The following is a 25,559-nucleotide window of genomic DNA, read 5'->3' as shown; positions in this document are numbered from 1 at the left end:
GTGAAAAGGAACCGAACGAGAACTAGCAATCTAGGTATAGTAAAACAAATCGTGACCACTTTTTAAGATTTTTTTGATTGACGATATCAACCCTTCCAGATCATTGCTCTGCAATCATCTCGTCAGGATAGTTGCTTCGATGCGAAGCATGCAAGAATGCTTATTTGCGCGGCGCGTCGAAGTCCTCCAAAGATTTTTAAAAGAAGTTATGAAACATTATAAAATAATTCTGTATGATATTATTGATTATGCACAATTATGAATTAGGTCTATACTAATACAGCTTTTCACATAGCCATGTGTATACGCGTACTGCGTGACGCGCTTGTTTCACAACCCAGTCGCGCGCTACTGCAAGCGAGAGGGCTCTGGATCTGATTAGAGCTTAATACTGCAAGCGAGAGGGCTCTGGTTAGAGCAAATACAGCTTTATAAAAAATTTTTGATACTTGATTCACGATGTCAATCCTTTGCAGCTCGGTGAGGCCGAGGCACAGTAGTGCATTTTGCCGATCTACCGTGGTTGCGAGAAGAATTATTTGATGCGCGGCGCGACCCAGTAGTTGCTCTAACCAGAGCCCTCTCGCTTGCAGTAGCGCGCGACCGCCGGAGGCGGCAAAGATCCTATCCTACTTGTGAAACAAGCGCGTCACGCAGTACGCGTAGGCACATGGCTATGTGAAACCCAGTAGTGCATCGCGCTACAAGTTTGATACCAGAAACATGCTAGAAAATTAATAGCTTGTTCAAAATTGATCAAAACTTGACGGATGTTACTCGTCTTGATTCAATCATTCGCAGCTCGGCGCGCGAGGCACAGTGGGCCATCTTGCCGATATGTGGTTGCGAGTTACCTGGGGACCCCAGGCTATTATGTTCATAAACATTAAAGATTTGGCGGAATGACAAGCTGAGCGCGGCCCAGTAATAGTTAGTGCGCCATCGACAGTGAGCCGCGCGTGCCGACTGTAGGATGGTTTTTTAGCGCTAATTTCGGCCAGCACAATTTTCTTCAAACATATAGATATTGAGTATCCTTCCCGACCTCTAATCGCAACAAAAATTGCTAAGCTTACTCATATACTTACAAGGAAAGTGTCCGAAAAATTTAAAGCATATCCAACCATCAGACATTATGTTACAGCTAAAAGCAACGTATTTTGCCCCATTTTGATCACTATATCAACTCCGATATCCACCAAATTTTTCGGACAGTTGTGAAAGCTCTATTAGAAGGTCGTCGCCAATTTCCAGAATGATCTCATTTAAGGAACTGGAGATAAATCCGAATAATACGACAAAAATGGTCAAATTTGGACGAATTTGGTCAAATTACGCGACTTTAACAACTACTTTTGCTCCAAAAGCCGCGCACCATCAAATATGGCACCTAGGTGAAACTCACTGATCTTTCCAAAAAGGTATGACAAATTTGGTATTGTGAAAATTCTCACAGTCTCTAGAAAACAGTGGTACAAAAATTTTTAAAATCCGAGCAAGTTTATTTTTATCGTGCACCCCCTACCAGTAAGTTGCGATCAGAATAATTATTTGATGTGCGGCGCGGGCCAGTAGTGCATCGCGCTACAATTACTCGTTTAAATTTCTTCGAAGTAGCGCTCGCCGTTTTCTTCTCGAAATGCAAGTGCTACGAAGTAGCGCGCGCCGAGTCCATTAACAATAGACAAATCAAAACCCGTGGTTTTTTGGCCCTAAATCGAGTTTTTTGCGCGTCTTGGTAGGTACAGGTTATAAACCTACAAGTATTTTTTTTTACCACGTCGTGACCCCCAATGTCGTTTCACTACCTGTACAGTTTTTACGATATGCAGGGGAGCCGTGCACTCATGCGCGGCGGGTCGTACAACGTATGACAAGTTATATCTCCACCGAAAGCACATCCAATTTGATACGCATAAATAAATTCTATAACTTGTTTTATTCTGCACTAAGTTGATGTTCATTACGACCGGATCAAAATTAAACGAGAAATCGTTTAAAATCACCTATGAAGCACCTTGACAAAAGCTACTCACGTTATTGTGCGTTTTACGACAATGTCAATATCGTTATAGAGCTTGTTGATATCTTTCAACAAGTGATTCATATAAGTGCATATATTGATTCTAAATACATTGCAAAAGATTTGATGTCGATTCATGAAGTTTGAAAGAAGTTATATACTTCAATGCGCGCAATTTGGGGAGTGTGCTTTCGCGGGAGATACATGATATATAAACTGCGCCTTTGGCCTTCTTTGATGGACGAAACACAAAACAGTGATAATGGATAAGAGACAATTTCAGCAACAATTAAAAACAATAAATAACGAACACTAACAGCAATTCAAAGTTATATCATTTTCACTCACTGATAATTTCGTCTATCATTTCACCCAGTTATCAGGCCCGCTGAATCATTACCCTTATAACCACTAATTTGAGCGGTAAATTACCAGATCAAAATCAAAATTAGTTAAATATATCTTTACAAAAAGCCCATAATATTCTGCTCGTGTTCAATGTTTCATAGCACAACCCAAATAAACCGCTTTGGAAAACTTCAGTCTTATTTCAACAATGTAGCATCACGATTCACGAAGCTGTTATGCGACTCTACTAGCTCATCTGCAACCCAAACTCAAGGTAGTTTCACTTCCAACTCTTTTCAGTTTCACTTCTTTCTCTTCTGTTTGATAGTGTTGCCACTGCCAGTAAACGCCTCGAACCCAGCCTCAAACCCATCACCCCCTCCTACAACAGGTATTGCACGTGTGAAGACAATTTTACCGATCTTGAAGTCCAGGTCGGGTCCTCTGATGATTACATTTGGAGACACTGCTGAATCTGTGGTGATCTTCTTCTTGCGACGTCCTAACACGTTACCTTGCCCTGAAAGAGGTTCCAGTCAGTTTAATGATAATGAGGATAGGAGAAATAGTTTGGGGATTAAAACATACCCAAAAACAGATAGAGAAACATTGAAAGAGAAATAAATTGTAAGCGACAAATAAATGATTTGATGAAACAAAAGATTTTAGGAGCAGAAACCTGCAAATGCAGAGAAAGCAGAGTCGACCACGAGTGGGGCTGGTTCGTCCTCCTCAACTGGGGCTCTCTGTTTCGTGGGAGGTACGTAACCTATCGGCTCGGCGAAATCTACATTTAGATCACATTCTATAATGGATATAGCCTGGGGATATGACATCATTATATCGAATACATCTTATTTAAACAAAGTTAAAATTTCTGTGTTATAAATTTTCCGAGTTATTTGGCAATTCTGAGATTGATTAAACTATGTATTAAAAGAAAGTTTAGAGATAGAACTAAGCCACTTACGTCTGCTGGTTTGCACTCGAGAACGCAGAGCTCGTACTCATGGTTATTATAGTTGAGACTGATTGTGTCCCCTTTTGTGAGACACGCAAACTTCCGCAACACTCGCTCCAGAACAGCCTGAGAATATCAGGGAAATATATCAGGGAGAATATCAAGGAAATAGTTCTAAAAGGTTCAAGTAGCCATAACGTTAATTTGTTTTAAAACAAATTTGAAATTACACATACATATGTATTATGTATATAACAAGCTGCAACTGTGAAGGAAACGTAAGGTATGAATGAATATTTTCTTACTTTTGGGTTGTGAATATCAATAAATTCGGGAGATTGAGGCTGAAACTTGACGAAGTCTCCTTTGGGCAGGTTCCCTGATTTGACAGTAACTCTCTGGCCCTCTTGTAAACAAAGGTTTCTGAACATCCAGTAAGGAATGTAGATGCGTCCCTCCTCAGCCACAAACTCTAACACTCCTAATTAAATGGAATTGAAAGTTAAACTTTGTGAAGAAAAAGTGAAACCAAACAAGGTTCACTATATAATATGTAAACATGATTATTCGCAAAGTGAGGCACATGAAAATGTCAAAAATCACGTGATTTCTCACCACAATGAGTTGTCCTATCCGCTACAGGATTCCTCAGGGAGAAGAGGAGCGGGTAAGGAATGTTGAGTCGAGTAACTGCGTCCAGCGCGGAGGGCGGCATTATTATTTTACCTCCCGTGTCAACATCTTTTCTATTTTCCCCTGAAAACTACACTGGTTACCATGACAACAACACTTCTAGTCTTCTATACTGGTTACCATGACAACAACACTTCTATACTGGTTACCAAGACAATTTCAGTGGTTAACATGACACTTACCGGCCATAAAAGAAACTGGGTAACACTTGTAGTCATGTTCGAACGGTATGTCCGCCATGCTGTTGAAGAGTTGCGAAAACATTCCTTGGCTGGGAACTAATTATATGATTAGATTATTATGAAACTAGTATAATATAATAAATTGATCAATGATAGTAATTGATATGCTTTCATCCATTTATAGATCTCGTAAGGTTGAGCGTGAGTTTTTAAGATTGCAGTGTTTAGTAGGGAGCATCTAAAATGAACACAACTTAAAATAATTGGAATAGATTAGAGAAAACAACTACTGAATATATTTTATCTAAACGAAACTCATAGTCCACTGATTGATGAATGAGGCATTTTACCAGATACATAGGAATATCAGCAGGTACAATAAATAAAGATAATTACAAAATACATATAACAAACACAAAATAAAATCAATGTTACAATCTGAGTAGAATTTCAATATTTCCGTCAACAGGGCGAGAGTTTTTAGCGCTAAAATATTAGGCTAATCTTAGAGCACAATGTGAAATGAACTTCATAAGTTCATAAGGTAAAAACAAACTTTAAAACACGATCTTTACCAGATATGGTCAAATGTGATCCCGCGTGACAGCTCATGTGATCTCGCCTGACAGCTCACGTGACACTAGACCGACTCTCTTGGCCGTGGCAAATTGTTCCATTTAACAGTATTTGAAGCAAGTTAGTTCTGTACGCCATCCTGTACTTCACTTTCCTCATCTCCTCGAAACTGTCTTCTAGTTTTAAGTCCTGAAGAACTCGCTCCATGTCTATCTCGGCTGGAGAGGTGAAATGGATCAGACAAATTAATTAATTAAAAATGTCTACGTGCAATAAATGTTGGGACAATTTGTGTTATGAGCACAGATTACCAGATTAAGGTATTTAATCTTTTAAATCATTTTTGTTGGTATGATCCTGTTAAGTAATAATAATAAATAATAATTAAAGAAGACAAGTTAAACGTGATACTGAATAAAGTTACGCTGGGAAAACCATTCACCAGAAATCACATCTTACATAAACAGCTCACCAAATAGGGTACATGCCCAAATAAGGTAAGGAGTAAGGACTTACCTAATCTGAGTTTCTCCCAGCCGGTGTGTTTGTTACAAGCTCGTTTACCCTTGTGACAAATAGTGCTGTTCTCGGATATTTCACTCAGATCCAACGGACAACCACATACCCCATCATGTTCCTCCTGGACAATCAAAATGATTTGTTCTAAATGATCAATTGGGGTCCACGTGAAAGGTACATTATGAGAGATTTGAAAATGTAAAACCTCACTTTTAAAAACATAAACTAAAGATTTATCTAACTCAAAACGTACCTTGTCCTTGTTGTGATCAGGACAGAGAACTCTGAGTTTCTTACAGTAAGTACCCTGCTGTCTGTCGTAAGCGTCACACACAGGGCTCTCCCAAGTCACGTGACATTTCACCGTGCTGCCCAGTCCTAGCTTAGACTCGAACTGAAGCGTTAATATAGAGGTTATTAAGATATACATTATACATTTTATACAACCTCGACCTTTTTTCGTCACAAGTCAACTGGAGCCCAAGCCGTATGTAAATCACACAGTACCTAATAGAACAATTTTAAACCAATCACAAGACCAATATATAAAGATCACTCATAAATCAATGAAAAGATTATATAATACCTTATTGTAGCACCTCTCCATGTGCCTCACAGCGTTCTTGTCAGTGCAAGCCATGCCACATATCACACAGTCCACCTCCTCATTATCACCCTGGGTAAGAGGGAAGGATATAAACTTTTAGACAATTTAATAAATTTCTGGAAATTAGTCATAACTCTCTCACTGATATTGTTAGCACTGATTAGGTAAAATTTCCCAAATGAGAATCTGAAATATCTGAAACAAAAAGCACTGGAGCAGAAAGTCGTCAGATCAGATGATAGTAAAAAAATATGTTAAATTTGTTAAATATGTTAAATATGTTAAATATGTTAGATATGTTAGATTTTAGGATAATAGTGTGAACTAACCAGCATCTCCTCATCACTTAGGTCCTCCTCACTGTTATTATCTAGAATAGTAGCACGTGCGTTCTCTACCAGGTTCATTATCACCATTCTCTGGTTCTGCAGCTCTAATATCTTCTGATGTGCCACCTGCAAGAAGGAATGTCATTTTAAATCATGTGCTGTCATTTCAAGAAGAATCAAAAGCCTGCAAATTAAAGAACAAGAACAGCGCAATGGATGAACAATTAAAATACTTGAATCTCAGTAAGACAACAACCATACAGCTACAACAGATTATCAGGTAAGTTAAAAGCAAGATGATAATTACAGTCTGTTGTTTCTCCAGATCACTGATCATTTCCTCGTCGAACCTTCTGGCTGTTCCACCTCTCTTCATCTCTTCCTTTCGCTCCGGTAGGAAGGTTCTGACAATTTCACAATTTTATCAATTTGTATTTCAATCAGGAATTTATTGCGAACCTATCACGTGCCGTCTATCTAGGATCAGTACCCCCAGTTAGAAAGTGTGTACTCACTAACCTGATTCTCTTCACAGCTAGCTGGACACCACAATCGTCACTGCAATACCGAGACCTACGTCGGGCTTCATTACAACAACCTGGTCCTAAACACTGCTTTTCTTCTTCTTCTGACGATTCTGAAACACAAGGAAATATCACACAAGGTTATAAAATTTATAAGACTACCAACGAAGAATAATGAAAATCGTTAAAAGCGAAACGCTATTAGATAGGTAAATCAGCTACCCGACTGCGGTCGCCCAAATTAATATTATTATTAGGAATAACATTGAATGTAACGGATTTATCGACCCTCACCCTCACCTTTATCATTCTGACCACCGACAACTTCATTTTTAGCTCCGATCTGTTTCTTTGGTCTGCCCTTTTTCTTCAGCACTTTCTTCCGGCCCTGTGCGGATGCAGGTTTCCCCAATCTTACAGACTGGTCCTTTACACTTTTAGTTAGCTTCTTGTTCGTGTCCATCACAACTTCGTCCATTCCTACATCGACATCTTCATCTTCAGAACTTGAAACGACTGGGTCTTTCGGTTTGGATTGTTTTGATAACGCACTGAGGGAATAGTTTGTTTACCGATGGCTGACTTGCTGATTATAATTAACATGTTGAATAAAAACAGATCGATCAAAATATGCCAGTATCTAGATATATAGACTCTATAGAAAATCAGAATGCAGACTTATTCAAATTATTCACGCTTACTTTAAGAAAACGTCAAAATCAGCATCATCGTCGTCCGACTCCTAAAAGGGATCAATTTAATATCTAATAATTAAGAAATGAAACTTTCCGTATATTGAGGACGTGTAGTTTTTGAAATTTTAAATCAAGAGTATGATTTTTATATAAGCATGACTTAATATAATGCGAATGGCAACTTTAATTTTTGTAAAAATTTACTATACCGAAGGTTTAGAAGGCTTTGGGGGCGGCGTTGGTTTCGAATGCTTTGAGGGAGGTGTGGCTTTGGTAGGTTTTGGGGATTGTACGGATTTTGAAGGCTTCGATGGCGGTGTTGGTTCGTCAGCTTTCTCTTTCTTCTCTTCATCTTTTTTAAAATCCTTCACCTCGTCTATTTTAACTGGCACCTCAACCTTTTTCTTCTCCTTCTTTTTAGAAGGTTCCTCTGTCGATGTAGCGAGAGCAGGAGCACGAACCTCCCTCTCATCCTTTATCTTTACAGTCTTAGTTTTCACAGATTCTGCCTCTTTCGGGATTTTAAACTTTGCCGGTTCCTCCGGCTTCACTTTTGGGATTACATCCGGCTGAGGTTGTCTACTTTTTGATTCGTCGGATTGTTTCGCTTTAAATTCATCCCTTTCCTTAGGTTTTATCCGAAGGTCTTCTTTAGACTTTTTCAATTTCTTGTGTTCCTCTTTGTTCAAAGCATCACGGGTATCTGACTTCTTCTTGAACGATAGTTCTGGTTTCACTTTCTTGACGGGCACCTGATCCTCCGAGTCACTGTTTAACGAATGTTTGCCTCTCTTTTCTTCTCGTTTCTTCTTCTCTTCACGGCGCTTCAGCTTCTCCTTGTGTCTCTTCTCTCGATGCTTGTCCCGTTCCTTGTCTTTTATTTTTGTCTTGAATACCGTCTTTAAGGATGGGTCTTTTTCTGAAAGCAAAATAGTTAACATTTGATTGAGGACATTTTTATGGATGCATGATTGATTTAAGGGTAATTTGGTAAAGTGAGGGTAAAATAATCGAAAACGTAGAAATTTTAAGGTTAATTAGCAACCGATCGGCCCTTAATTCAAGATAAATTGTATTCTAACCTCTACAAAACGGACAATAGTACTTGTCAACGGTTTTAGCCTGATCGCTGTTGATGCTGATACATGAGCCGTGGAACCACTCCTCGCACCCGTCACATGCTATCATGAACTTGTTACCGTACGGTCCACGACAAACACAGTACCGCTCTTCTTCCTCTTCTTCTTCTTCTTCCTCTTCTTCTCCTGCCGCTTCCTCGCCCCTTTTAACTGTCTCAGAAGTCAATGACATGGCTGGAATAAGTTTCGGAGATTGTTAACACAAAATATGAGTATGGATCACGATTGAAATTAAAATTTAGAGAATGGAAATCATACAATTTCCCTTGATGATCTAGTATATGATCTGAAGACTGGTATTAAACAGTCAAATACAGGTATATTATATCGACTGCATGCGCATCACCGGACCATATTTTCTGATTGCGCGCAGCGCATTGCATAAGAGCCGCGCAACAAAAACACTGTTTTATTGCACTTGGTTAAATAAAAGTCACCGCGCGTAACGACTATGCTATTTTAAACTGGTACCGCAGTGGTGACGAAACTGTGGAAAAGAAATTTAAATTTATCTAGAGCGCAGAATATAGAAGCCCGAACTCCTGAGTCAAACTCTATCCCCATCAGTTTGATGTATTAAAAAATTAGCTCACCCATTTCATAAAATGCTACAATTTGTATTATCCTTTTGGTTCCGCATAGAAAATAACAACATAATACAGTTCGCGTTTACTATCCCTAACCAAGATTAGAGGTGAGGTGTAAACTTGGTTTTGGTGACAGAACAGTGGCGTAACGTTACGCCACTGTGACAGAACCTTGTGTTCATTGAATGAATGAGTTGAACAGTGGAAGTATGAATACCCCCCATCTAACGAGTGTGCTGTGTGTTGTTAAAACTGCAAATTGTATGTTTACACAAGATAAGACAAATAACAGAGAGGTTAGTTGGTACACGTTAACAACATGTTATCGTTGGTATTGTCAGACACATTTTTATAATATTATCGTTTCTTAGTTAGAACGGATATCACATAAAGGATGTTTTCCTTCATAAAGTATGCTTTAAAGTATAAATGCTAGATTGTAACGTGGGGATTTGAGTATTGTTTTCGGTTTTGGAAAAAATCACAGCACACATTTGCTATTGAAATTTCCCTAACAGAATCAATAAGTCGGGATTTCACACTGCACAATACCAAGTTTCTTATTTTCCTTTTACTGCACAGCTTCATAACTTCATCATAACGTCTACCATTTACCACGGCAGTAAGTGTCAATGTAGTCAGAAACTGAGCAGTAAAGGGTCAAACAGAGCCATCTACTCATAGCCAAGAAAGTAATGGACACCATTTGGTACAGCGGTTAGTAACTAGGCCAATAGGATCGGTTACAACGTTCAGGCAACTTTAATAGTTTAATCTATGTTAGGTTACTACTTACTGCCAAGGAGAGCCTGTACTTTTACTCTCTTACATCTTAAACTAAACAGGACTCCGTATTCTTTTGGGGAGCCAGCGCTGGACTTCCATACCGGCACAGAAAATAAACTTGGGGAATTTACAAACCATGTGACGTGGTTTTAGGGAACATGTTGGGAAATCACGTGATGAAATACCTACAGAGGAATGCAACGAACACATTCATGTACTTCAACAGTTAAAAGTAACAATACATTCTTACCAAAGGATTTAAACAAAAATGTAATATTTCTCACCATATTGATCGTTCAATTGTACATTCTGTCAACATTGCTAGTGGGAATTGTAGATTAGTAATAGTAACAAAAATGTTTCACAACTTGAGCTAAAAAACAAATGTAAAATATATGAATATATAAATGCGAAATGGCATGTTTTTGTTATCTAGGAAATTTGAATTTATTAATTGTAGTCAAGACAGTAAATACGGTCAATTTGGTACAAACCGGTTGACCCGAAAGAAGATTCATATTTGATACACATATTATAATAATATAGTAAAACAATTCACAAATACATTTTTTTCATGGTGGAAAAATTCTTACGCACAGAAAATTAAAAAAATTCTCATTAAGACGTTATCAAATCATAAAGTAGCTGGATAAAAATAATTCTTATTTCATGATCATCCATCGATAAGGTCTCAAAATAGACCTGATCAATCTGAAGAAAAGTAACGTGTGATTTTGATCACATTACTGTTAACTTTTCTTTCCCTTCAAACATGCTGCTCAAAACAAACTTTTTTAAAGTTACTTTATTTCATAATGTAAAATATCTCATAGAATATTTCATATATAAACGCTGAAAACTCAACTATGAGTGACTGAAAAGGACACTCCCATTTGTCACTCCTACAAGATAAACTCAGTTTCAAGGTACCAACTAAGAATCAAGTTGGTTGATATCTAGGTCGAATGAGGGGGGTGTAACCATTACACCCGGGCTAGTTGGCTCACTCACAATAAGCGGGGGTGACATGTTATCTCGAGGCACATGCTCTAACGACATAGTTTCTGAGACGTTATCTTGAGAAATATCAGACATATTGTCTTCTTTTAGAGGCAGGATATCATCCTTAGGCATTGTTACCGGAGTAATTACCTCCCGTCGTGATGCACTTTCAGTCAGTATCTCAGGCATTGACACGCGCTCGTAGAAGAGCAGGTAAATCTGTTGCCGCTCGAGCTCGTCGCGCGTAACTAACCGCACCACATCATCAGACGCGTAAAGCCACGTGCTGTTGCTCAGCCTCCTGTACGTGACATAGTGACCTGAGTTAGCAGTCCCATGGTGCACTATAACAGACTTCAACGTGTAGTTCAGGCCTTCCATCATGGGTGGGGATTTGTCCTTGATGTTGTAAGTGCGCACTACCTCGTACCCGTCTACTGGTCTACTTACAGCTGGTTCCTGCTCTATTACTTCATTCTCGTTATCAAACAGCAATGCTTGGTATGCGAACAATGTCAGGTCCATTGAGCCGATAGGAAATGATACATGCTGGTTGTTTTTAGTCATGGACCCGTTCTCGTACTCTGTTCTATTGATCTGAATACACAAACACTTGGGAGCTTTAGCTATTTTCACCTGCTTCTTAAAGTCGCAGGCAGTAGTGATAGCCAGCTTCTCAGAGCATGCCTCACATTCCACATCAGACAGGGTTTCGGGGGAGAAGTAAGTGTGGAGCATGTCGCGCAGACTGTTAAACGACAGGTTCATCAGGCTAATGTTCTGTTTCCGGGACAGGTGCAGGGTTATGTTATCAAAGGGTTCAATCTTCTTGGAGCTCTCTGTGTGGCATTCCGTGCATTCCAAGGAGATGAGGAATTTCCCTTGTACGGGTGCGGTTAGTTGACGGTTGGTGTCGGACTCGAGGAGCATATGTGCTTCGCGCTCAATGGATGTGATCAGGACTTGGAAAGCTTCATAGGCGTCTTCTTGTGTGAATAGTGTATCCCAACCGTGCTCTGTCATAGCTCTGTGCACCTGTGAAGTGTGAAATAGAAACTTGGTGGATATTATAAGAAGTTGTTATGAAATTTAAGATTTATTTTCCAATCGTATCAATCATATGTTTCCGAGCCACATTAAAAGTTTCCGATCCTTGAAACACATCATCCTCTCACCTTGAGAGAATCAAATATGCATGATTGGCAGACCAATCCTGTTAAATTTGAGTTCACTTCAGAAGGCTGATTTTGACTTAAACTAAACAGGGGACTCAGCTAATTGACTGTTTCAAAGATTCCACGGTACATAATACATATTATAAATAACAGTGTAAATTAGCGGGCAGGTGCAAGTTTGAAACGAGACAGTGACTGATAATTCTATAGCATGAATAAATCGAACCCAAGTATTAAAACAAAGAAACGATCAAGTGACCTCACGCGATCACGTGAAAACCTCTCATTAAAATAGTACCTTGCCAAGAGAGGTACTCTGTGAACCATCAGTAGATAACTGCAGTGTAGTCAGCACCTCGTACAAAGCTGAGATCATGGGAGCTGACTTCCTTAACTCCTCCGATATCTCCACCTCAGAGCGCGGCGGTACACTCTCAACATGCTGCACATCCTGCACATGCTGCACATGCTGCACTTCACTCTCTCTGTGCTGGGCCAGCAGGATCTCTTGTATCCAGTCGTAGAAACTGTCCACGGAGGAGAGTGCTTGTGTTACACAGTTCAGGAAACATGTGTTTCCCAGGTTTTCTAGCGACGGACGCAGCCTCCCTGTGAGAGCGAACTGAGTGTTATAGAGGTAGATGGTATGGTAATATGGGTTATGAATTTAAACTGAGTATTTGTTGAGTTATTAATGACGAACATATTTTGTACAGAACATTTTCATTGAACGGCAATAAAGCAATAAAGCATAATGGTACAGTTATCAGTAATTGTCGGTCACATTTTAAGATCGTAGGCAATAATTTGGACAGAGTACTGCAAGAAACTTTTACCAATCATAATTTTAGGGTTTATACTGTAGAACTGTAAATATTTCATCATAAGATCATATAACCCGGTAGATTATAACAAAGCACCGTCGATTGGGTTTGCTAACTTTAATTACAGGCAGGGTGTCATTGTTTCACAGTTTGACGAGAACATTTAAGTTGGGTATATTTTTAACCAGTTTATGTTGTTACTAGAAAGTGTTACCTAACTTAGAAAGAACTGCTCTCAGAGTTAGAAAGTATTATAATTCAATGGCAGTTTTTTAACAAGCCCTGTGAATTTCTGAGAGAGTAGATTAATTAGTCCTCTGAACTTCTCAGAGATAATATAATCAGTCTCACGCCTACCAACTTGGGCTTGAGATAATTATTTGTTGAGTAGCTTGTGGGAGAGCAGAACTGGTATTGTATGATGTGATTAACAAAATTTGTAAAAAAATTTGTACAAAATGTATGTTGGACCCTTGTGTTCAAGCTAAACAATTATTCAAGATAATTTTTCTTCAAAGTTTGAAGTTCAAACATTATTAATTTGGTACTAAAAGGACCAAAATTCAGTCAAAACAAAAATTAGAGATAAATATGTCGATATATTTGAAGATAGCTAGGGCCGCAGTTTCAGGGTTCAGCTTTCAGCAAAAAGATAACTAATTTCATGAACGATTTGCAGTATGTTGCTAAATTACTGTACTGACAAACCTTTTACAGGGAGCAAACAAAGATCAACAGTAATAGAGACATCAATAAAGTGAGAGGTTCAATTAATGGGGGTTTTGAAATCTGATATCGCAATACACGCACTATTAATTAAAGATACTACCAATCAATAACTAATCAGAATCAGAGAGCATATTAAATATCCTTATTCTCCACACTATTTAAGTTTATCTAATAATTTGACACTATGATAATACAGAGTAATCACTAATATCGTGATATGCATGGATCCAAAATAACGTGTTAAAGTTGTAATATCAGCACTTCTGGCACTTTTTAAATGGTATTTTAAAACCCTTCATTAAAGGGCGTGGTACATCACGTACATAGTATAGCGCCCATGAAGAAGAAAGTGAAACAGTTTGGAAAGAGAACGTGAAACAGTTTGACAAACCTTTTTTCCAGCTCTTAGTCTCGCCTCCCCACAGCACGTAAGCAGATATAGCAGCAACAGCTCCAGTGATAATGACACTGGAGAGATGCTGCTTTACTAGGTCCTGCAACATTCTGGTCAGTGTATCTTACTGATGGAGAGCTACAGTCACCAGGTTACTAACATCCTAGTAAGGGTACAGGTTACTAAGGTTACTAAGGTTACTAAGGTTACAGGGTTACTAAGGTTACTAAGGTTACTGAGGTTACTGAGGTTACTAAGGTTACATGGTTACTAAGGTTACTAAGGTTACTAGGGTTACTAAGGTTACAGGGTTACTAAGGTTACTAGGGTTACTGAGGTTTCTAAGGTTACTAAGGTTACTGAGGTTACTAAGGTTACTAATGTTACTAAGGTTACTAAGGTTACATGGTTACTAAGGTTACTAAGGTTACTAGGGTTACTAAGGTTACTAAGTAACTAACACCCTAGTAAAAGTATAGAGTCAGTAAGGTTGCTTAAATCTCCCGACATTGCTTATAAATCCCTGATCCAGGCCCCACTTCAAGCGCAAAAGAGAGCAATATTCAAAATGAAAATTAAATGTTCAAAAAAAACGATGCTAATAAATATTGAGTTGTAAACTGTTTTGTTCGATGGATTTCATCTTCAAATAGTTTCTCTAACAATACATTGTTATTAATTGAATACACTTAAGTTGTTTTACCCAGCACTCAGCTTTTTCTCAAACAATAACTTAATCAAAATGTGTCAGTGGTCAATCATTTCAAACAATACATCAACCTCCAACATCTTCCAAAAATACATAAAGCTTAATAAATTACTATCGCCAACTATATCCTAAAAATCCTACTTAAACATAGAAACGAAAATAAATATAAAAACATCAATTTAAAAAACTTCATCAAACAAACTGAACCAGTCCCACCCTACTTCACCCACTACTTCCACTCATCCTGATTAATATCATAGTCCAACATAGCATTGTCCATATAATACCACTTGCCCAGGCACCCCACATCCACCACCCTATCCAAATACCCACTCCACCGAGGGGATAGGTATGTTTTACTGAACTCACACAAGTCAGTGTTAACATGCGCGCTGTATACCACAGAGAACAGGAAGAAGGACTGGTGTCCGAGGCGACCTTCTCGGTCTAGTTTACGGACTGTGTCCACGAACTCGTCCGAGGTTTTGTTCCGAACTCTCCAACTGGAATGTTTACAGTTTTTAGTTTATTTATTTATCATTTTATCACAATTTTAAATTGAAATTTAATTTAAATCAATAATAAAATGATAAACAAATTTCAGTGAAATTATTGCATTTATTAATCAACTGGTTAACCATTTCAGGTGAGAGTACAGCGAAAGTGAAAGTGAAAATGAAAGTGAAAATGAAAGTGGAATTAAGAGTGTAGTGACGTACCTGAGCATGAGCAGTTTGTGATGGTTATAAAGGGAAGTGTCCCTGTAATTCTCCAGAGTTGGATTAAAATATCGCAGATACGTGCATGTCCCCAGAAAAGTCAATATTATGGTCGACTTCACAGGTTTCTTGATCATTTTCTTTCCTGAAAAATTATTCTTATGAAGATTTTGTATATTTTGCTGCAGTCCGAACCTCATAACTTGGTAAATGAGATTCGTGTAAAATATGTATTGTAAGTAGGCGAAATAACGAGAAGATGAAAAATAATCAAGTTTATTGCTAATTTAAAGGAGAAAAATACCTGTTTCAATAACAACATCCTTGTAATCTTTACCAGCCTGGACAGTTGGGTTGTACAACCATAGCAACATCCGCTTCAATCTACCAGGGGGCTTCTTTTCACCTTTAATGAAATTAATTAATTAATGAGATGTTATATAATTAGCTGAAATAAGAAGTACATAGTTTAATGGTTGGGCGATTGTTTACTAGCCCCATTGAATATGTTGATTTTAGTTAATTCTTTTAGCAGCTTGACTGTTGAACAGATTAATACCACAACTTATTGGAATGAATGATATCTTTGATTGATTTATCTGTGGCCGCAATTTTATCAAACCCAAAGTATTTTCTATACTAGTGTAACCCGTGCCTACGGCCAGGACTTAACTATCGAAGTTGATAGGCAGTATAAACCCGTCTATTATATTTGAAAACACGCACAACTGATAACATTGTCGTATGAATAATGAAAGTATGAACTCTCTACAGTCCAAACAGACTGCAATGAGTGCCTTCCCCTAATAAGCTTATAGTATTACATTACAGTGAACCTAATTATGATTCATGTACCAACGCTGCGTAATATGCAGTAATGGGAGAGAGAGAGCGAGGAGGGAGAAAAAGTCAGCCACTTTATGTCACATTTGTGTTACAAAACCATCAATTAAACCACTTACCACCGGCCGATTTTTAAAAGATTTGCTTATTGGCTTCGTCACGCACGCACGCACGCACGCATTCACGCACGCACGCACGCACGCACGCACGCACGCACGCACAGATTATTACTTAAGACAGTTAGTAGAGTTGGAAGTATGTATTAATGATATACAATAAATAATAACTAACCAGAATCGGCAGCTGCTCTGCCAGGAAGAGAGGATTTCAACAGAGACGTAGCTCTGTTTAACCGGGACATCACAAGAAAGCTTGTTCTACATTCACATTGTATCTTGGTGTGATGTGTAAGTTAGTGGAATGTTAGTTTTCATAACGTGTTGTTATATCTTGTACTTAAATTGTACTTAAATTGTAACTGAATTGTACTTAAATTGTACTTAAATTGTACTTAAATTGTTCTTAAATTTTCAGTAACTTTATCTTGTACGGTGAGTTTAATACTTCCATTCAACTACTTATTTTACTTTAATAGTTATAACCGTGTTTTATGTTTGAAGTTATCATCTTACCGAGTAAAACTAGAATATCGTAAACAGCAAAAGAGCAATCTATACAGAAACTAACTCAATCTTTACAACCTATTGAACAACACAAATATAATACAGCAAAACTTCATTCTTTATCATTCGTTATCTTCAAATTGTACAAAACAGACATGGATCTAAATACATGTAATTACAAAATTCAGCAATTACTGAAGCAGCAATCTATAAAAATTGGTATGACTGATAATTTCAAAACATGGCACTATAATATTTAATTTATTACCAGTTCATAAAACCTGTGAAACATTATTCTTAAAAGTTAAAAAGTAGAAAAACATGCGTTTATTAAGTTAAATGAAAACGTGGTTGTTGCTGTAAGGTTGCTATGCAAACTTAACCCAACGTGTTTGTACTATTTTATGTCAGGTGATACAGCGTCAATGTCAACTGTATAGTTATTATGTATATCAAAAACAGAACAAACACATTAAGTTCCATTTTGAAAACACAAAACCGGTTAATATCAAAGTTGAAAAAGGAGCAAATACTTAATACTAAAACTAAAACTGCCAACAAATCACAAAAGATATTCATATGATAAAAGGATAAAAGTGTATTATGATTTAAATCAAAATTTCTATATTATATAATATTATGATTCTAATCTGAATAACACAGCAACAATTCAAAACTTAAATGAAAAATCTAAAACTAACATCATCCTGGCAATCATCAAGGATACAATATTACATTATGGAAAAGAAACAAAACAACAGCAATACAAAGAATCAAATATTAAAGTTGTTACATTGTTTTTAATAGTACAGTAAAACATCCAGTTTAATCTCTGAATCTCCACTCCAAGTCAGCCAGACTGGACAGCACTTTGTGTAGTTTCACACTTTTCCCTGCAGCAACCAGACTGAACTCCCCGTTCTTCCTCTTGCACCCACACGAAGTGATACTGTGGGACAACATTCCTTTCTTGCCGTACGGGTAAGGTTTCCCAAAGTTAATCCGTTTGTTCCACTTCCGGATCCTCGAAATGACAATAGGGTTAGTCAACACGATGCTTGCTCCCACTGCAGCTTTGAACCCCTCACCTTCAATCCCCTTTATAACAATCTCCACCTCCTGGAACATTTCCACCTTTATATCCCACATGTTACTGCTGTCTTCCCTTCCCGAGCTTACTTTATAGATGAGTGGAGTGTCGGAGTCGGAGGAGGGAATGATTCGTCGGAAGACTGTAACCCAAGGTTCAGGCAAGATAGACATTAGCTTCTCCACTCCTCTACGATGTAGGTCCAGTTTCAGGGCCGTGATATCAGACAGAGCCACATACTCAGGAATATGAGAGTGGTCCACGTGAGGGGGGAGAATGTCATATTCCTCAGCTTTGACAATATCCCGGGGTTTGTGATAGGAGGCCGTGAGATTGTCACGCAGTTTCAGAGCACAATCTCGTAATCCAATCCAGTTAGATTCCTTCACCTCGTCCCGCCACCCTTGCAAGCAGACAATAAAATCGTAGCTGCAAGCGGTGTAATATATGTGTTCTTCTAGTAGGAGTAGCAAGTCAATCCCGGTGCAGTGTGAATCAGTTAGTTGCTTCTCTTTCCCTCCTGGAACTGTCTCATTCAGTACCCAACCTGCTTTGAAAATACCACCTGGATTAGGATCTCTAGTTGTAATGGAGTCGAGAAGGCAGGTTGCATCATATTTCTCATACGATCCAATAGGATTGAGATACATTGCAGGAGTAGGAAGGAAGAACTCGTCGTCTCCCGGTTTGGGGATACCAATTTCAACTTCAAGGCCAGAAACAGAGTTCACGGCATGTTCAGGGCTGTCAACAACATTATCATAAGATGGTGGGGGAGGGAGATACATCATGTCTGGGTCATAACTTGGTGGAGGAACCCCATCAACCTGCACGTACTCCGCCTCAGGAGACGTGAAGTCTTTGTCGTTTTTATCGGCGACTCTTACAGCCTGGAGCATTCTCATGAAGGGCTTGTGAACTTTCCTCCAATGAGGGATGAAGTCAGGTTCGTGCTCTGATATCTTAGGCTTCACGATCTTTTTGATGATATCTTTAAATTGGGATCTTGCTTTCTCTTCTTTAGAAGTTGTTTTGAATATTTTGGTGAGAATCAGAGAAATAATCACACTGATAACAATCAATATCAGAACTGTCAGAGGAATGACGAAATCAATAAATTTTGTTGTCTCGTTAAATATGAACTTTCCGTCTGACCACGATTTAAAGGATTCTGTCATCTCAATAACTTCAAAAGCCAATATCCCCAAAGCAACGAGAACAACAACAACAAACGTTTCGATTCTCCAAATGAGAAGTGCTTTTGTGTTGCAGACTTCCATTCCAGTGACAAGAGGAAACAGTAACGAGGCAATAATGAGAAGAACCATCAGAGCGACTACAAATCCAAGAACTGCAACCTTCTCCTCGCTGAACAGGCCAACACCGATAATCAAGGCCAGTTTGAACAGATTGACCAGCGCAGAGAAAGGTGGAGAGAATTGCAAGTCAACCTTTTTGTTGCCGACATCAGTGTACTGCAAACAGTACAGCAGTGAAGTCAACAGATACCATACCATCATAAAGAAGCTGATTGGTGCTATGATGAGGTGTATTCCGGACCAACATGCTATATCGGGATCATCAAAAAGTGAGGGACAAACAATGGAATTTGAGCACTCAGTGTAATCACATGCCAGAAGGGATATGTTCATCTCGGGTAGGCTGACAAACAGAGTTATTCCAAAGAAGCTCAAAAAAGAGCGCCACACAAAATGTCTTTCACTGAAGTGTCCTTTGCTGAATTTCTTTGTTACTCCTTCCAGGAGAGTAGGAACAGTGCAAACAACAAGCCAGATAATGAACAAAGCAACTGAGAAGCCGAATCTTAGCTTGTAGCTGTAGATATCAAGTAGAATGTATTGTGCAACTGTTCTTATGTCTTCAGCATAAGGCATGATGAGATTCCGAATGGAGAAGACAAGTGCAAGGAGCTGAACAAGCTCTAGAACTTCAAGGAAAACAACTTGTGCGTTGAACCAATTGAACCGTATGTAGTCAATACTCTTAACCTTTCTGCTAACGGCGTCTTTCTCTTTGGTCTTTGCCATCACAAATGCTGCCAAAATGAGGGACACGATACCAAGGTAACCTGCTATGTAGATAGCGATGTGGTTATTGCTGATCCCTTCATTGCTCAGCACGATATCAGAGACTTTGTGGACGATAACAAACGGTCCAGCCATGATTACACCGTAAATAGGGTAAAGACAGAATGAACACTATTCCGATACTCTGTATTACATTGGCTGCTCGAATGGTATTGATGATAACAGAGAGTGGAATGAGGATGATAAACAGTATCGATGCAAAAAGGAACACGACCGTGTCCCATTTGAAAAACAGTTTTAGCAGTTTAAACAGGTCCTTCAGTATATTTACTGGGTATTTATCAGCAGTTTTTCTTGCAGCAGAGAGGCTTCTCTTGCTCAGAATATCGTGAGCAAGGTCACTCAGAAGAGCAAGACAGCGGTATAATGACAAAACAACGATTAGAACTTTAAACATTGCGAGCCAGTCTAGGAGATACTGCTTCGTCTGTTCCAGGCAAGCATCACGGACTCTGAATCGACAGTAGGACACCTTCAGCATGTTCCTTATCATTATTGGGATCCTGTATATGAAAATGGAGTTCAGAACAAACAGGGCAACAGTCCCGAAGTAGCCGGATGTTATTGTGTGGATGATGACTTTTTGGTTTTGCTTTCTGGTTCTCAAAAAGAAGCCGTTTTTGTCACCCCACAGAGGAGGCGTCTTGATTTTAAAGGATACAATTTGCTCATAAAATATTTCCAGTTTATCATTAACAAGCTTAATCTCCTCAGTCCACATCTTTAGATTTGATTCCCTTGCTGCTACACAAGGTCTTAGGCAGTACATCTCTTCAAGTTTAAATCGTCGTGTGAATAAGTATGGCTTTTTACTCTCATAAAAGTAAATGTTGGCGAGAATGTAGATAAGCTTATCATCTAGTTCTCTGTCAAGCATCTTGTCTCTTGAGTCCTTTATCTCGTCATTGTATACCATCACTTCGTCAATGAACCTCTTTGTGACAGAGTCTGGACTTGCAGCATAAAGCTGATTGTACTTCACAAAAACAGACAAAGCAGAGTCTATGCGTAGCTGCATGTTCTTTCTTTGCTTGATGATGTGACGAAGTTTCTTTAGGTACTCTTTTGATTTCTTTGCTTTTAGGTGATCGTTGTCTTCGAAAATGTTGATCCAAACGGAAATAGGACGAACGATTGTGAGAACAAGGAACAGGAGGAAAAAGGCAATGTCTTGGAGCAGATGATTGGTTTCATCCACCATGATGAAGAAAAACTCTTGATAGAAATCACCACACTCCAAAAACCTTTGTAGAAGGAAGGGTATTTGGTACATAAAAGCACAGTTAATTATGAGCATTATAAACGATGGTATGTCAAGCAGCAGACCAAATATGTTCAGGCAGATTGCTTTGCGGATTTTCCAGCCTCTGACTCCGAAGAATTTGTCAGAGAATGATGGATTGCTTGGTACTGGGTCTTCATCCTTTTTATCCACTATATTTGAGCTATCCTCAGGTTTCGCTGCACTATCAGCCTCAGTCATTCCAATAGCAGTGGACTCCGTTACTTGTCCCAACTCGATGGTTTCCTGCGTAACCTCTTGAGATTTAATGGCATCACTGCCCTCATGGCTGCTTCGTTCCTGTGGTACCATCAGATGTTTCACCAGTATATTTGGCTTCCAAGCCTTCACCTTCATCATCTTCTGCATCGTCATCATCATCATCATCATCACTTTTCTTATTAGGATCCTCATATTTACTGTGTTTGAGAATCTTTCTTACCATTGGTCGTATTCTCCAAATGGTCCCGAATATCATAGCCAGAAACACAAGCATTACTAGGTCGACAAAGAGCAACGCAAACTGCTTAAAAACAGCCTTGTGAATAACAAAGTGCGAACTGAACGAGGTTCTCCTTTTTGACTGCTCGTTTCTTTCTTTCTGTACTGATTTAATGAGGAAAGGAAGTCTCCATCCTGTTACGACTGTTATTACACAAAATATGGCGGTAAAAAGATCGCAAAGAGTAAAACCAAACGAGGCTAGAATTATCATTCGCATGTCCTTCTGGTACTGTAGTTTTCCACTTCCATGTTGCCCCGAATTCTTTAAATTCTTTGAATATTTTAAGGAGTCTCCAAGGGAAGCACCAACTAAGACAAGTTGTGCCACAAAAGGCCACGATAACGGGTAAGTCCAACAAAAAATACAGGAATTCCCACCAAAATTGCAATCTCACTTTTTTGAACTTTCGGGCTACTGTCTTATTCGAATCTAATGGGAAGATTTGAACGAAGACAACTAACCTCCATGAAAATATCGTGATAAGCATTGGTGGAATGGATAAAAGATCAATCAAAACCTGTCCAGCATGAAAGAAAATGGAATATCTAAGTTTGAGTTCATCTTGCCGCTTCATCTTTGTCTTGAAGAACCGCTGAAACTTCAGGATTAGAATTGGAAACCTCCAAGAGCACAGCACCACAAGAATGGGGACCAGTGTTGCCAGATCAATACAGTACCTCCAGAAATGTGTTAGTATTCCACCTCTGAGCTGCGATTCGGCATCCCATCTCGACATCGAGCTGCTTTTATCGGACAATTTTTCTGCAAACTTCTTAAATTTCTTAATAAGAATTGGAGCTCTCCAAGAAAAGAAGAGAAGTAAGACCAGTGGTAGCATTAAAATATCCAGGATGAGACGCAAAAAATTATGGAATGTCCGTCGCCGAAAGTCCCAGTCGATCTTGTCAAACTCATCTATAGTCGTTGCATCGGACGTTGCACTGTATTCTTCGCCTATCTTTTTACAGTGTAAGATCATAACAGGTAATCTCCATGTCAGGCACTGGATAAGAAACATGATCAAGACTGCAATGTCGAGCAGTAACAAGAGAAACTGTTGCAGGAGTATCAGTTTACGTTTTAGATCCCTATCCTCACTTTTTAACTTATCGTATGCACGCTTAAATCGCCACGACGAGAACACAGTTATTGCGAATGGTATGACAAGAATGTCAGTTGTCAAGCCTAAAAAGGATTTGAAAATATCAGCACGAATTTGGAATCCGATGTAACCAAAATCTTTCCAGCAATACTTTTCAAACCAACTCCTATCCTTCTTTATTTTCTTGCGTATCAGAAGTGCTAATCTCCAGAAGAAAACAGTTTCAAGGATGAACATGACAGCAAAAGGAATGTCAGAGATAAAGATAGCAAGTTGCAGTAACCCCCCACCCCGCCACACCCAGAACCTCCACGCTTTATCATCTCTATACCGCCAGATCAACTTTACAGTGGGGTAAGCCCTGACGATGGTGCAAATAGCAGCTAGATTAAACACGAGTCCAACCAGGTCAAGTAGACGTTCACCTGTGAACTTTGTCAGTGTAGCAGCAGTACTGCATGTTTTTACCACCACTGTCCGGATACACGAGATCACTATATCGTCCTCTATTGATGCCATTCTGGAACCGCATTTCCTGAATTGTTAACTTTAGTAATATATAGAAATTAACATAATATAACATTAATTGTTCGTAGCAAACATTATTCAAGGATGTCTTTAAACTGAAAAAAACAATTTAGTTGTGGTTCAAAATATGCTGTCCAGCCCAGACCATCAGCATAATTAACCATTTTTCAAAAGAAGTTAATGATTAAACAATTAGTTAAATTTGAACCCACATAGTTTTTTTAATTTAAGAGAAAGTTCTGTAAATTTAGCAGATAATTATGAAGTATAAAACCGTAGTAAAAAACATGTTGCTATGAAAAATGAATTAATAAATTAATAAATTATAGCAGATGACAGATCATGATGAACCTTAATAAGGTTCATTTTTAAAGCTTCATTTTTAAGGGTCATTGTACAGCTGATAATATCCATTCTGATTGAGCAGGACACACCAAACTTTGAATACCACAATATCCCAAATGAAATTACACGAGCTATTTATACAGATTCCGATCATAACTCCCAGAAATCACTGTGATACATTCCGTTTCAACTAAAAATTAAGTTCAAATCAAATTCAGCTGAACGAGAGAGTACAGGAAAGTATTTTTGTTCTCGTGATGTCCGAAACTGCTGAGAAATTGCATGGAAACAGGAACAGTTCAACATTAAAATCTCAACTCGGTCTATGAATTAGGATTATATCGCTAATAGTTTAAGTTTTCATCTAACTGAGCGCGTCCAGATTGAGATCGCAACTCCTCCATCACATGGGCCATGGCCTCTTTGACGTTTTCTTCCTCCCCTGAAATAATTATTGACCTCTCTTCAAACCCTTCTGGAATATATTCCCTACCTTGAACACTGAAGGTTTCTAGCTCAAATTGTTCCCGTATTTTCGTTGCTACTGCTCCTCCTTTCCCGATGAATTTACCAGACAAAGACGAAGGGATTATCAAACGAGAATATTTTTGCCTCCTTTCAGCTCTTTCTCGATCTTTTATCCCCTCTGGAATTTCTGTGGAGCGGACAAAATCAACAGTCTTGTTGACAGCTGCAATAACGTCATCTCGCTCACCTTCAATCAAAACCACTGCCTCACTGGTACCGGGGAAGTTATTTCCATATTTTGAGACCTTGATAAGGGAATTAAACTCGCTACTCATCTGCTTTATATTCGCACCCCCCACCCCAATCAATGTTTTAGTAACCCAAAAAGGAATGCCCATCTTGACACGTGACATGGTGTCCTCTGCAATCTCAGACTCCACTTCTGTTATCTCCACTGCCTCATTTGCCACAATTTGAGTCTCCACTTCTTCACTAGCTACTACTGAGAGGGTCCGTTGGAGGGAACGTAGTCTGATAGCGGAGACTAACGTTGAGGCTCTGGGACTGCTGATCATAGATTTCCACATACCTATCCTCCTATTCTGGTGGGGGAATTCAATATATTAGGTTACATTAACAGTAGAAAAAGTGATAAATGTGCGCACATTTTGCGCAAAATTGTTTGTTGAAAAACAGACCTTTTTTCCTAAATTATAGCTTCAATAATCAGTATACACTATTTATTTCAGTTTTCCTAACTATTGCTTTCAAATGTTTTCGAATATATTTGATTATCAGATAGCAATAAGGGAAGTAATTAAGTTGACTGGCTAGACACTTTGCAATTAAGTTGACTGGCTGGAGTCTGGACACTCTGCAATTAAGTTGACTGGCTGGACACTTTGCAATTAAGTTGACTGGCTGGAAACTTTGCAATTAAGTTGACTGGCTGGACACTTTGCAATTAAGTTGACTGGCTGGACACGTTGCAATTAAGTTGACTGGCTGGACACTTTGCAATTAAGTTGACTGGCTGGACACGTTGCAATTAAGTTGACTGGCTGGACACTTTGCAATTAAGTTGACTGGCTGGACACTTTGCAATTAAGTTGACTGGCTGGACACTTTGCAATTAAGTTGACTG

At 38.7% G+C, this 25,559-nt stretch overlaps 6 protein-coding genes across 6 annotated transcripts; all 6 read right to left on the bottom strand.

Annotated features, from left to right (window-relative positions):
* Positions 1-2,312: 2,312 nt before the first annotated feature.
* Positions 2,313-4,332, bottom strand: LOC134823577 (ubiquitin recognition factor in ER-associated degradation protein 1-like). Its single transcript, XM_063835110.1, has 6 exons — positions 4,208-4,332; positions 3,948-4,088; positions 3,638-3,813; positions 3,342-3,458; positions 3,051-3,192; positions 2,313-2,891 (listed from the first exon to the last, which is right to left on the bottom strand). Exons 1-6 carry the CDS (start codon positions 4,287-4,289, stop codon positions 2,674-2,676), a joined length of 876 nt encoding a protein of 291 aa, XP_063691180.1. The 5' UTR covers positions 4,290-4,332; the 3' UTR covers positions 2,313-2,673.
* On the bottom strand, positions 4,304-10,292 carry LOC134823576 (CXXC-type zinc finger protein 1-like). The gene is made up of 11 exons (XM_063835109.1): positions 8,540-10,292; positions 7,667-8,376; positions 7,464-7,504; positions 7,063-7,313; positions 6,758-6,875; positions 6,546-6,642; positions 6,239-6,364; positions 5,889-5,978; positions 5,556-5,696; positions 5,300-5,423; positions 4,304-5,001 (listed from the first exon to the last, which is right to left on the bottom strand). The coding sequence occupies exons 1-11, from the start codon at positions 8,766-8,768 to the stop codon at positions 4,838-4,840; spliced, it is 2,091 nt and encodes a 696-aa protein (XP_063691179.1). The 5' UTR covers positions 8,769-10,292; the 3' UTR covers positions 4,304-4,837.
* Positions 10,293-10,451: 159 nt separating this feature from the next.
* On the bottom strand, positions 10,452-14,258 carry LOC134823573 (ubiquitin carboxyl-terminal hydrolase 30-like). The gene is made up of 3 exons (XM_063835107.1): positions 14,091-14,258; positions 12,445-12,755; positions 10,452-12,006 (listed from the first exon to the last, which is right to left on the bottom strand). Exons 1-3 carry the CDS (start codon positions 14,200-14,202, stop codon positions 10,903-10,905), a joined length of 1,527 nt encoding a protein of 508 aa, XP_063691177.1. The 5' UTR covers positions 14,203-14,258; the 3' UTR covers positions 10,452-10,902.
* A 417-nt stretch (positions 14,259-14,675) lies between these two features.
* On the bottom strand, positions 14,676-16,754 carry LOC134823574 (mitochondrial import inner membrane translocase subunit Tim29-like). The gene is made up of 4 exons (XM_063835108.1): positions 16,656-16,754; positions 15,826-15,927; positions 15,522-15,666; positions 14,676-15,305 (listed from the first exon to the last, which is right to left on the bottom strand). Exons 1-4 carry the CDS (start codon positions 16,723-16,725, stop codon positions 15,032-15,034), a joined length of 591 nt encoding a protein of 196 aa, XP_063691178.1. The 5' UTR covers positions 16,726-16,754; the 3' UTR covers positions 14,676-15,031.
* Positions 16,755-17,062: 308 nt separating this feature from the next.
* On the bottom strand, positions 17,063-25,013 carry LOC134823679 (uncharacterized). Its single transcript, XM_063835212.1, is given in 3 exon segments — positions 17,063-20,227; positions 20,229-21,890; positions 22,082-25,013. Coding segments are annotated over 3 exon segments (5,589 nt in total). The 5' UTR covers positions 23,594-25,013; the 3' UTR covers positions 17,063-17,812.
* LOC134823678 (RNA-binding protein Nova-2-like) lies at positions 24,292-25,002 on the bottom strand. Its single transcript, XM_063835211.1, has one exon. The coding sequence runs from the start codon at positions 25,000-25,002 to the stop codon at positions 24,292-24,294; it is 711 nt and encodes a 236-aa protein (XP_063691281.1).
* Positions 25,014-25,559: the final 546 nt, after the last annotated feature.

Source organism: Bolinopsis microptera, chromosome 11 (genome assembly GCF_026151205.1).
Source record: "Bolinopsis microptera isolate Bmic1 chromosome 11, MBARI_Bmic_1.0, whole genome shotgun sequence".
NCBI lineage: Eukaryota > Metazoa > Ctenophora > Tentaculata > Lobata > Bolinopsidae > Bolinopsis > Bolinopsis microptera.
The sequence above is the reverse complement of the archived record's forward strand: the minus strand, read 5'-3'. Positions and strand labels throughout refer to the sequence as shown.